Source organism: Raphanus sativus, chromosome 6, assembly GCF_000801105.2.
Source record: "Raphanus sativus cultivar WK10039 chromosome 6, ASM80110v3, whole genome shotgun sequence".
NCBI lineage: Eukaryota > Viridiplantae > Streptophyta > Magnoliopsida > Brassicales > Brassicaceae > Raphanus > Raphanus sativus.
This window is the reverse complement of record NC_079516.1, coordinates 47,534,881-47,547,264: the sequence shown is the minus strand read 5'-3', so window position 1 is coordinate 47,547,264 and position 12,384 is coordinate 47,534,881. Positions and strand designations below refer to the sequence as shown.

Below are 12,384 nucleotides of genomic sequence, written 5' to 3'. Positions count from 1 at the left end.
AGGTCGGTCTAGTAAGAACCGCGTGAGGGAAAGGTAACATTAAATTGTTTACGTGACCAAACTTTATTCTAAGGAAATTGAAATGGGCGAGAAGCATCCTCTTTTGTTTGAATCGTATTAAATATAGTATAGTTTTCAACCTTAAGCAAATTTGAAAGTCATGAATTACACGGAAAGAAACACCTTTAATTTGTTTTTACTGATTAAACTTTCAATAAGAAAGTCATTCACATATTTGACTCTACTTTGTATAAAAGAGATATGCAGAAGCTTTTGAATAAATAGGCAACATGAATGAATAAAATTTAACATGGGTTTATTCCTTTGTTGATAAAGGGTTTTATTTTTCTTTTCTCAAAGCAAAAGTTTTGTCCTTTCTCTATGGGCTTTACATGTGAAGAAAGAGAGAGAGAGTGAATATTTACAACTACAAACCTTACATACTATATTTGCTAATAAACAAATAAAATGAACAAAATTTATGCTGAGAATATTTTGCGGGCAAATTCCTTAAATAGGAAATAAGTAGAAAAAAAAAGTTGAGATTTTCTTTAAGTTTGCAACTAAATAATTTCATTTCCGTTAAAGAATATAAATAAACACTATATCCTTAAACTTTATATTGAAGATGTAACATGAATTTTTTTTTTTTTTTCAAAAAGAACATGGAATTTCTTTCTTGTGATAAAAAGGGAAATTATTCATTGGTTTTCATCTCAGTGGGGAATGAAAAGGCAAGTTTGTGTGGTTTGATTAATGCAACTACTTCTAAGATAATTAGAGGAGAGGAACGTTAGATAAACAAGTTTGGTTGTTAGGTGAACCGACCGATCAATATGCTTCTCAATATCACGCGGTATGTAATTCAACCCAAAAGCAAAACGTACCTACAACTTTTATCGAATGAAGTTTCATAACTTCTTAAAAGATATTCATAAACATTTCAACTTATCACTGAGGATCCATTTATGCAGAGAGGAAAAATATGCAAGCACGGCATGAAAATAATGAACGGAGAGCATTATCCATCTTTTTGTTTGTGTTTTTTTTTTAAGGTTTCTGGCCCAAAGATGCTTGCAGCAACGAGTTTTCGGATGAACAACTATACCTGTCCAAGTATCGTGGAATTGATCCGAGGTTTGGTCATCATAACAAAGGCCTAATCTGAGAACCAGATCGCCCAATCTCTACAAGAGAATCTATGAGCCAACTCTTTAAGATCACTAATTTCAGAAGCTTTCTCATCTCTCTGTTTCTACATTACGTATAAGGTGTACGTACATACCGGTATGATCAAGTATGCATGCTTCAAACGTATATACTTTCAAACAGTTGCATAAGAGTGGTAACAGTTGTATGCTATAACTGTCGGTTGAGAGTATATATCATCAAATCTCTAGCAAGGCAAGAGTAAGCACCTCTGTCGTTCTCAACTAGCTGAAACGTTCTCCATTATTGACTGAATATCGAACATGATTGAACTTTTACTCTCAGATAAATAACATCTCCCATAACGAAAGTTAACCATGCTTATGCAGAATTGGTTACTGCAGGCTCTACAAAAACTAGAAAAAAACAATGAAAAACAGTTAAAAGAGACTATTTATCAAAGAAGTACGCCATTAAGTGATTCCATCACAATGCAGACAGCAGAATCATCTATGTTTATGATAAAGTTGGAAACTTTTGTTTTCATATGAGTCAGAACAAAACAAACTAAAAATACATAAAAATTCTAGGGTCGGTAATGTAACACTCAGTATTATCCTCTCCTAACCTTTTTTTTACAGACATCCAAATCAGATTAGTATCAGTCCCAACTCCGTTGACAACTGTCGTAACCCTAACAAACCCAAAAGATCAATTGACGAAACTACACTTACTAACTAAAACTAGAAAATTGGAAAAAGGAAATTCGAAGTTGCTTGGGTTCAAAGCAATTACATTATTTCCTTTTCTGCGACTCAACACTAGCACTATATATATTGTTCACTAGCACTACTCTTCATTAGTTCCTTATTTTTTCTTCTCGCTAATCATTCATCGACAAACCCTAAGCCACCTGAAAATCAACAAAGAAAGAAAAGAAAAGAAAAGAAAAAAAAGAATGATGAAGGATTTGATAGGTGCTGCCATCAAGAGCACTTACGATACTCGAAGCCCCGGTGGAGTCGAACGATGCGTCGATCTGTTGATTCGGTTGAAGTCTATGTCTCTCTCGGTCAAACATATTCTTTACTTCTCCGAGTCTATTTTCAAGCTCGAGACTTTGAGAAGGCATCGAAAACCTAGAATCCGAGAAGTATCTCAATCTCTGTTTACTTCCTTGCTTAAGACGCTCTACTCGCAAGGAACAGACGAATCGGCCAGTCTTGACGCAGGTCGTCTGAAGAGGAAAGGGACAAAGATCGGGTCTTTAACGAAGAAGAAGGCAAGGACCGATCTGTTGGTTTCGCCTTCGGACAAGAAACAAGATCACAAAACTCTCGCTCTGGTAAGGACTGAGACAAAGACGAACGTTGCTTGCAAGTCTGTTACGAAGAAGCCTCCATGTAGATCACTTCAAGATTCTCACAAGATTTGCTCTGTTACTACTGCCACGGATCTTACTCCTCAATCGAGACGGGACATTAAAGACAAAGATGGTAAGGTTACAACCAAGACCTTGATTCCTCCTCCGAGGAGAGTCGCTGCTTGCAAGAACGTTCCAGCAAACGATTCTAGAAACCCTAAGACAGAGGAGATGGTGGAGTTGTTCGAAGCAGCCAAGAAAGCGGCTAACTTGGCCAATGCTAAGGGTATTCTCTCGGGCAAAGCAGACGCGTCTTGCTGCGTAGAGGCTATCTCGTTGCTCATGAAGATAAACGTCACTCCAAAACCTAATGAGCCAAGGAGGATGATTGAGAGGCTTCAGGGGATTACAAAGCACAAAGACCGTACGATTTGTAATGCTGCAATAGCCCTTCTCCAGCTTTGGAGACAGAGGATCGGAGAACGAGAACGTAAAGAGTCGTCTGCTACCGAGAACCCCGTTAGAGCTCAACGAACATGCGGTCAGGGCTTAAGAAGAGAATCTACAAAGGCAATGAAGTTAGTGATGTGAAGATCATAGCTTGAACAAAAGAATGTCTATGGTGAATTCAATAGATTGTAGTAAATCATTGTATGTAGAGTAGACTGAGTAGTAGGAAAGTGAGGAAGAGATTGAAACAATTTGTAAGAAACTAATTCGATAGTCAATCAAATAAAAATTTATTTTTGTTTCTTATTGTATTTAACATAGTTGCATTACATTGTTTGATACTGAAGTAACAGAGTTGGTGGTTTCAGCACCTTTGTTATCATAAAATAGTTTAAAGTAACACAGAACATGATAGAAGTATGTTTCTAGTCACATATACAAATTCTAAGATCAAATTACATTAAAAAAAAAAACAGGACAAAAACATTGTCAGAAACAGAAACAAACTAATGCCAAGGGCTTCAAATGCCTTTGAGCTTGTTCTGACCATTGTTCTTAATCAAACAAACTTATAACAAAGCAACACAGTGTGTCCTATCACCAATCCAAACAGCACTCCGATACCGTACGCTGTTGCTACTGCTCTCCACTTCATTTTTGTTTTTGTAACACTGCTCTCCACTTCATTATTTCGTCTTCTTCTACTAACTTCTTGATGGTTACTGAATGCATTGCTTACTGAACAAAAAGCTCATGGATTTTAATAGAGCACCAATGCATTGCTTACTGAACAAAAAGCTTTACCATATTGAAAAGTGCTAAATTTGCAGAAGAATGTGAGACGTTACAGAACAAAACTGATAGAAAAAAAACATCTGGGTACCAATTAGCAATATTAAAACATTTGGTGAATAATTAAAAATATATCTAAATACGGGGGCTGTTTTCATGATTTACATCATAAAGTCGGGGGATAGATGGATAAGCATGTCTGGTTCAGGGGTTTAAGAATTTTTGGAAGCGACATAAGTCTCACTCGGACACAGTTCCGTCTCCCTCCATTTTCTTCTCCGGTAAGAATTCAGATTTGTAATTAAGTATAATTTGTCTTATGCTTTGAAATTAACAACCCTTCTTCTTGGCTTCTTGAGTTGTAATTTCGGTGTATTTTCTGATTTTTCTCCGACTAAATATTGTGGAGAGATTTCAATTCTCCGATCCAATTCTCTTGAATGCGTGCGTTTACTTTGCCTTGTGGTCTTTGATAAGATGATAGAGTTTTAAGCTTTTCAACGACTCACTCGTAAATAGCACCATAACCTTCATTATGTGTTATGTTAAATTTCATTATGGGTTTAAATTCTAATGTCTCTTCTCGATATTATGCGCAGATCCGAACTCGGTGTAACAAGATTGGATTAAGAAGGAAAAAAAAGCAGCTATGGCAAGTTTTATAATGGCCACACCGTTTCCTGGATCTCTCACTCAATGCAAGAAAACGAATAACATGTCCCTTCAGAGAGCCTTTAAAGTAACTTCTATGCAGACACCGTTGGAGGAGCTATATAACGTTAAAGTGGAACGGAAAGTGTCACAGAGACGGTTAGAGGAGCTCGGGGTTTCGAGATGGTCAGTTTGGAGGACTGGGAAATGCAAACTGCCGTGGGACTGGCAGGTTGATCAGTTGGTTTACATTGAAGAAGGAGAGGTTCGTGTTGTTCCCCAAGGCAGCGAGAGGTTTATGCAGTTTTTGGCTGGAGATCTTGTTCGGTACCCGAAATGGTTAGAGGCTGATCTTTTCTTCAACGCTCCTTACCGTGAACGGTATTGTTTCAAGGCCTATGGCGATGATTGATTCAAATGTAGAGTTTTGAGTTTAGAGCCCTCATGAAGGTTTGCACTTGTGTTTGTTGTTTGTTGTTGTAGTCTGATGGATCCTTTTGGGAATGATATAAAAAATAACAAAACAATTTCTCTTATTCTTCTTTAGAAATTTGTGTGATGCTTACATTAAAGTAAACAGAGCAGAAATCTATGTGAGAGGGATGAAGGATTCAAAAGAACTCAAAGTGGGTCTTTGTTTTTGAAGAGAATGTTGCATCTTATTTGTACTAAACAACTTTTGAAAAACAGAGCAGCTGCTTCAGACAAAACAGCTGGTTCAGACATTTTAGAGAGAGTGAGAGCGTTGAAGAATCAAAAGGAAACTCACAACCATGAAGAGATTGAGTGATTTTACTCGACTTAAAAAAACTTTTATATAAATAACAAAAAGTTATTTTGAAATTATTTGTAGTCATAGTAAGCTTAAGGGAAAATTCCATAAAAATACCCGAACTAAATTTTGTTAAGCTTTTTAATATCCAAACTTTTTTACTACCCAGTTTAATACTCCAACTAATTATTTTACTCATTTTAATACCCAAATTTTTAACAGTGTACCCACTTTAATACCCCAACTTTATTTATTTAAATAAAAATACTAATAAGTTTCAAACAAAAGTTAATAAAATCTCAAAAATCTAAGAATAAAATATTAAAAATTCTAATTTTATTTTAAGATTTAGAAAAGAAGGTAGATAAACCATGGAAAAATTATTTTTCAAAAAATAAATGAATTTGAATGATAAAAATAAATTTCTTTTTTATTTCAGAAAACAAACTAAATACAATATTTAAAACTTAGAATTTTTATCACAAAATTTAATAATTTACACTATTTAGTTATTTTTATTTCTCAAACACCAAAAAAAATTTAGAATTTTCTGAGTTTATTTTGTAAATTTTAAAAAAATTTAAAATTTTATTTGAAACTTATTAGTATTTTAATTAAAATAAATAAAGTTCAGATATTAAAGTGGACACAGTTTTAAAAATTTGGATATTAAAATGAACAAAATAATTAGTTAGGGTATTAAACTGGGTAGTGAAAAAGATTGGGTATTAAAAAGCTTAACAAAATTTAGTTCCCTAACCTTAACAAACAAACAAAAATAGAATAATTTTATGAATTGATCTCGGATTTAATTAGCTTCTAACAACAATGTGTATGGTTCAAATTTGATTTAGGAGATTTAGACGAAACTATCCTTGGGGTGAGAAAAAAGAAACTGAGAGAAGTTGCTTGGATCTTAAGTTACTAAAATTTCCTTTTCTTAGTTACAGCATACAGAACCCACTCGCCCTATATATATCAACTCTCTCTCTCTCACCTACTCTCTTTCCTTATTCCGCTCTTACAAATCACACTCGAAGCCCTAAGCTCTTCTCGTTACCTGAAACCTCTTTTCCATAGTTCGATCACACAAATCATCTGAAACTCAACGACAACAACGCAAGAAAGAAAGATGACGGCGCAGGAGATGTCTGATGATTTACAAGCTTTGTTTTCCGCAGCCATCGAAGCCACTTACCTTACACGAAACATAGACGGCATCGAACGATGTGTTGATGTTCTGATTAGGTTGAAGTCCGCGTCTCTCTCCGTCAGCGATATTCAACGATTTTCCGAGTCGATATTTCGGTTGGAGACTCTGAGAACTCATAAAAGCCCTAAGATCTGTGAAGTGTCTCAGTCCTTGTTCGATTCATGGTTGGCCACTCTCTACGGACATGGAAGAAAAGACCAATCTTTCAATCCCAAGAAGAATAAGACAAAGACGCTGCTTGCAAAAACGGAACGAGACATCAAAGACAAAGATGGTAATGGTAAGGTTACAACCAAAACCTTGCTTCCTCCTCCGAAGAGGGTCGCTGCTTGCCAAAACCCTAAAACAGAGGAGATGGTGGAGTTGTTCGAAGCAGCAAAGAAAGCGGCTGACTTGGCCAACCCTAAGGGTATTATCTCCGGCAAAGCAGACGCGTCTCGCTGCGTCGAGGCTATCTCGTTGCTCATGAAGATGAATGTCACTCCAAAACCTCAAGAGCCAAGGAGGATGATGGAGAGGCTTCAGGGACTTACCAAGCACAAAGACTGTACAATTTGCAATGCTGCAACAGCCCTTCTTCAGCTCTGGAGGCAGAGGATCAGAGAAGATGAAACTAAAGCTGCGTCTACAATCGATATGATTCTTTGCAAACCTCGTCAGGCTCATCAGAGACGCGGTCAGGGCTTCACAAGAGAACCTACAAAGACGAGGAAACTAGTGATGTGATGAAGATCGTGGTTTGAACAAGTTTGTAGAAAAATTTCACTCGTTTGTAAAAGCTTATGAAAAGGTTTATACGTAAGCAATTGCTTCGATTGTCAATATATAAAATCTCACGAATTATTCTTTCCCTTACGTTTCCAAAGTAACTTGAGTATCTTGTTTGGCATGGAAGTAACTAGTTTGGACTGTTTACTGTTTTCAGCTCTCTGTTTCAAACAAAATTTATATTCTTTTAGTAACTCACAAGTCATAATCAAACTATAAAATAAATAAAAAAGGTGTTAGCGGATCACTTTATCACGACTCATTCAAGATTTAGTTAGCTGCAAATCATATAATTAACTTTGTAAACAGAGCAAATGTAGCAGGTACTACTACCAAACACTAGTTTTCAATAGACAAATAAGGAAGGAACTACACGTTTGCCAATTTGTCTCTATGCTATGCAGGACTTCGTGTATCAACACAGCAAGCCGCAAATTCGGAAATTGAATAGTAGTATAGAAATAATGAAAGACTGTCCACAACACACATAATGCATCAAGGAGAGGTTATATACTCAAAAGTTAAGAGAAAACATAACAGTAACACGATGTACATAAAGATTAGTATAAATGAACCAATCTCTTCAAATATAGGCTTGGCTTGACATAAGGATAGTATAAATGAAAGAACTAATCACTGCAGAGGCCTTAAAAAGACACGCAGTTCAACCAACGACGAGCCCGTTAACATACATGTATAATCATCGTTCCGATTTGTTTCGTTGTCATCAGGCCTGACTGATCCGGAATCTTACTCCAGACAATAGACAAGGTCCGATACATATCTAGTTCTATAATATAGAGGAACGTGACTTTGTGAAATCAAATCACATAAGTAATATATAACCTATTCAATCATCATTCTATGTATTTATATATGATTTGATAAAATAATAGTCACCGAATATGCTTTTTAAAATATTATTACGCATTTTTTTCGTTTGTTGGCAAAAAGAAATATTATTATGCATTTAATAAATTAAGGTTATCTTCTGTATAATGCCAGGTAATTAACAAAAAATTGAAAACTATAAAATCTTAAGGCTTATTCGAAAATTATTTTTATACATTTGATTAAAAGAAACGAAATGTAAACATCGTCACTGTCATCATACATTAACATCGTCATTGCGTATTCACATTTGGTGTCCAGATGGGATGAATATTAATATCCTCCACCACCTCTATTATTTTATTCACATGCATTTTAGACATTTAACGCCATCTGTGCAATCCCAACCACTAAACGTTAAAATATCCAACGGCCACGATTCGCACGTCACGCACCGACGGCTGTGATTGAAGCCATACCTTCAAGCTCACTCTTGCTCCGTCTGATCCTCTCACCGCCGTCATCGCATCCGCTCGTAGCCGTCGCCCAAATATCCGGCACCGCTGTAGCTATATCAGTTACACTCTCCACTGCATAATCCGCATCTTTAGTCTTTTCTGATCTTCCCACCTTTTAAACCAATATAGAAGAAAAAAATTAATTTCATATAGAATAAAAAGTTACCAGGACTGTGGATGTAATAAAAAATTTACCAGGATTGTGTGAAGCCCCACAGATTTGCCGGCGGTAATATTGTGGACATTATCATCCAAAAATACCTATTAAAACAAATAAAGCAGTTTAATACGATACATGTGGAGCTAATTATCAAGGTGAAAAGAAGTAAATAATTTAAATAAATAAGATTATTACCGCCCGGCGAGGGTCAACGTTGGCGATACGAATGCACACATCCATCGCGGTCAACGAAGGCTTGAGCACGACGGGATGCTCATCGGGTCGGGTTGTTGGCCCGAATAAATTCGGGTTCATTGTCTCGAAACAGATTATCTCTTCGAAACAATCTTCTAAACCCAATCTCTCAAGAACCTTCATCGCATGGTTCCTGTCTGAATTCGTGAAAATCTGATGACCCAATAAAAAAAGATCATTTACTCGTTTTAGTACAAACTATGAAACTAAATAAAAATTCATGTTATGTTTTAAAAAAAATTAAATAAATGAACTTACGATTTTTCTCTGTTTGATTTTGTTCAGAAGGTTTCGTAGTTTGCTGTTAGGTTGGATCGAACCATACGGCAACCTTCCGTGCACGACACTGCAACCAAAATTATCAGGAAAAACAACATAACGTATTAAGAACAAATTATATACAAATGGTATATTATATGTGTTCGTGGTGATTTTTTTACCTGTGATATTCATCAGGATGAACATCGTGACCTAATGCCTACAAAATATATATGAAAATAAAGACAAGAAATGAGAAATCATTTAAGTTCAATTTTCTTAAGATACAAGAGTATGGAGAAGTGAAATTACCCTAAGACCAGCGAGAGTACTTCCATAAGTCTTGAAGAGTTCAACTCTTAGGCTTGAAGCTTTACTTTCAGAGAATCCAAACTTCTCCATTAGAAAATCTGCCAAGGGATATATAATTAACCGAATGTTTGTGAAATTAGTAAAAAAAGTAAATTTCCGTTTAGTTACCGTCGATGTTTTTCTTGACGGCTGGAGCTATTCCCGTTTTCAGAGGGTATAATGTGTCATCCAAATCTGATCACAGTTACAAATAACACCAAGATTGAGTTTTACTGCTTTGTAACAAATAATATAAGCATGTTAAAAAAACAAATAATATAAGCTTTGTAAATGTATTTGAGTTTTACCGAAAATGAGGCAGTTGATCGGGGAGGAAGCCATTACAAGAAAATAAAGTAAGCAAAAATACTGTTTTCAATATTTGAGAAAATGGAGTAAATAACAAAACAAAGAGGAAGAGGCAAGAAGAAAGGGAGACTTTGGAGGGTATTTATAGGAAGCTGAGTCGTTTTTTATTTGTGTAAATTAGTTTTTAAGGCATGGTTTTTAATGTTTTAATCTATTTTTTAATCATGGATATCGACTGCTGACTCATAGTTCATATCCTTCTCGTGTCTATTTTATCTGAATACTCAATTCTTTTTTTTGACAAATGATGACACATTATTCTCGAAAGTCTGTAGTCACATTTTAATATGTTTCGATGTTAATCAAATCATATTCTATCTTGATTCTTTCTTGCACCGATCGTATTCCATCTTGATTAGCAATATGAATGCATTTTCTTAATTAAAGAGTTTCAAAACCTTAAGTGTTAAGTCTTTAGAACCATGTTTCAGTGATCAAGAAAGTACTAATTAATACTATGGTTTATAGAGTAAAACAAAAAAAACTTACAATGTGTACATAAAATATCTGGTCCATTAAATACGTAAACTTGTATTATATGCTATAAAACTTTGACCTTTTCATGAATAAGAAAATCAATCATATGTCTTTCCTTGGTGCCAAATAGGTAAAGAATAACTACTTAAGGTTAAAAAATTAAGGCGAGAGAAATTAAAAACGAGCATGAATATTAATTACTCCACTAATGATTGTAAATTGTTTTAGAAGACCAAGTGTCCTAAGTCTTAAGCAGTGTTTATAAGACTGCACCGGAAGTTGAACCGGACAATACTTGAATCACGGTTCAATATAGTTCGACCAGATTAAAACCTAATTCAATAATTTAATTCAATAATTTAATTCAATATATTTTAGTATTTACATAAATTTAAAGTAATATTAGTAAATATAATAGATAACTAAAATTAAATAAATATCAAATATAAAATATTGTAAATATAAACTATTTTTTATATATAGTGTTGTTTTATTATTTTTTAATAATTTTAACAGTTTTTACTTTTTACTCAGTTTAATAGATTTGAGATTCAGTAGTCCGTACATTAGATCAGTTCATGATTATATCTTGTCTAACCATTGAGTCGATCCGATTTTAAAATTTCTGGTCTTGAGTATTGACACGCCAACCAAAAATATATTGTCATCTATGTGCTTAAATGATCTACACATTTCTTTCTTCACATCTCTTTCTGATTACATAAAAAAAAAAACTAATTAACAAAAAGAGTTTGTTTGTAATACTTCCATAATCACACTGTATCTACCAATGTAACCAAGATCTTCCTCTCTTCACTTCATATATGAATCGTATAGTAATTAATTTCACTTTCTTGTTATAGTTAACTAGAGTGGATCCGACCAAGTCTGGAATCAAAATCTACGTCCTTTTGTCACGATTAAATCTCTCCAACATACTTTTATGAACTCAGTGGACCAAACTTTTTAATTATTTAGAGAAGTTTGACATGTCAATGGACCAGCCCGTGATTAAATTGTTTCTGTGTATCATTTTTAGAATTATTTGTTTTCTGCGTCATAAATGTTAGCAATTTAGCATGCACTTATTGTTTAAATCTACATAATAGTAACATTTTAAAATATCTCAACTTATTTGAATCGTAGTCGATAACCAAGATTCTGCATCGTGCCCGTGGCCGCTCATGGTTTAATGATTTTTAAGTTTTAACGGCCGGAAGCTGATGTTGGTTAGGCACCGTATGTCGCTTCCTTACTGTTATTGTTCATTTGTAAAAGAATGCTAAACCAGAAAAAAATGAACCCAAACATAAAGGCTACGCGATCGTTATTAATAAATATTCGATGGAGTTTCAAATGAAATGCCATTAGTCACATGGCTTAGGCTTTTAGAGCTGTCTTCTTAACAACTATCACCTTTATGAAATTCAAATAAGATGTCACTACCACAAATTTCCACACAAAATACACGTGCCTTTGTAGAGAAAATATATCGTGACAGTAGCACTATCGTACGCGTTGATAGGATATGATTCGATAGTTTTACGTGTTTTGTTTTGATTTTTTTCCACTCCAGGACACTTTTTGTCTTTGGAATTACACCATCAGACGGTTCCCACTTGAGGAGCACATTATGTCTATCTAAAGTCTTCTTTACCCTCTACACAAGACTAACCTAACTAAAGCAATACTAACCACGGTTCAGTATTTTCTTATTTTTTTTAAGTTTGGCCGGACAAAACAAGGCAGTCGACTCTTCTCTCTTTCATGTTACTTGATTTTCCCCAATTCAAAAAATCCCTAATTTCTCTCGATCTGTAACCAACGAAGACAAGAGACAATGGCGAAAAAGAACTCCAAGTCATCTCAGACGAAGGCGAAGAAGAAGTCTGGTGCTTCCCCGAATTCAGACACTCCGCCGTCTTCCTCAGGTTAGATAACGGGGCAACCTCTGGTTTGTTTCGATCGGTTGCTTTGTCTTCTTATACAAAGCTTCAATTTTTACGA

The 12,384-nt window shown here is 34.9% G+C and overlaps 3 protein-coding genes across 3 annotated transcripts; 2 read left to right on the top strand and 1 right to left on the bottom strand.

Annotated features, from left to right (window-relative positions):
• Positions 1 to 2,043: 2,043 nt before the first annotated feature.
• Positions 2,044 to 3,193, top strand: LOC108808712 (uncharacterized). The gene has a single exon (XM_018580822.2). The coding sequence runs from the start codon at positions 2,108 to 2,110 to the stop codon at positions 3,101 to 3,103; it is 996 nt and encodes a 331-aa protein (XP_018436324.2). The 5' UTR covers positions 2,044 to 2,107; the 3' UTR covers positions 3,104 to 3,193.
• Positions 3,194 to 3,933: 740 nt separating this feature from the next.
• Positions 3,934 to 4,941, top strand: LOC108833690 (uncharacterized). Its single transcript, XM_018607100.2, has 2 exons — positions 3,934 to 4,035; positions 4,354 to 4,941. Exon 2 carries the CDS (start codon positions 4,404 to 4,406, stop codon positions 4,815 to 4,817), a length of 414 nt encoding a protein of 137 aa, XP_018462602.1. The 5' UTR covers positions 3,934 to 4,035; positions 4,354 to 4,403; the 3' UTR covers positions 4,818 to 4,941.
• Positions 4,942 to 8,202: 3,261 nt separating this feature from the next.
• Positions 8,203 to 9,996, bottom strand: LOC108833688 (uncharacterized protein C24B11.05). Its single transcript, XM_018607098.2, has 8 exons — positions 9,840 to 9,996; positions 9,661 to 9,726; positions 9,493 to 9,590; positions 9,363 to 9,400; positions 9,181 to 9,268; positions 8,863 to 9,075; positions 8,703 to 8,768; positions 8,203 to 8,619 (listed from the first exon to the last, which is right to left on the bottom strand). The coding sequence occupies exons 1-8, from the start codon at positions 9,871 to 9,873 to the stop codon at positions 8,437 to 8,439; spliced, it is 786 nt and encodes a 261-aa protein (XP_018462600.1). The 5' UTR covers positions 9,874 to 9,996; the 3' UTR covers positions 8,203 to 8,436.
• Positions 9,997 to 12,384: the final 2,388 nt, after the last annotated feature.

Coding starts and splice junctions, on each gene's coding strand:
- LOC108808712 (XM_018580822.2), top strand. CDS start 2,108: ATGATGAAGGATTTGATAGGTGCTGCCATCAAGAGCACTTACGATACT.
- LOC108833690 (XM_018607100.2), top strand. CDS start 4,404: ATGGCAAGTTTTATAATGGCCACACCGTTTCCTGGATCTCTCACTCAA.
- LOC108833688 (XM_018607098.2), bottom strand. CDS start 9,873: ATGGCTTCCTCCCCGATCAACTGCCTCATTTTCG. Junction 9,591..9,660: donor CGTCAAGAAAAACATCGACG/GTAACTAAACGG, acceptor ATCCCTTGGCAG/ATTTTCTAATGGAGAAGTTT. Junction 9,269..9,362: donor CATCCTGATGAATATCACAG/GTAAAAAAATCA, acceptor TTTTGGTTGCAG/TGTCGTGCACGGAAGGTTGC.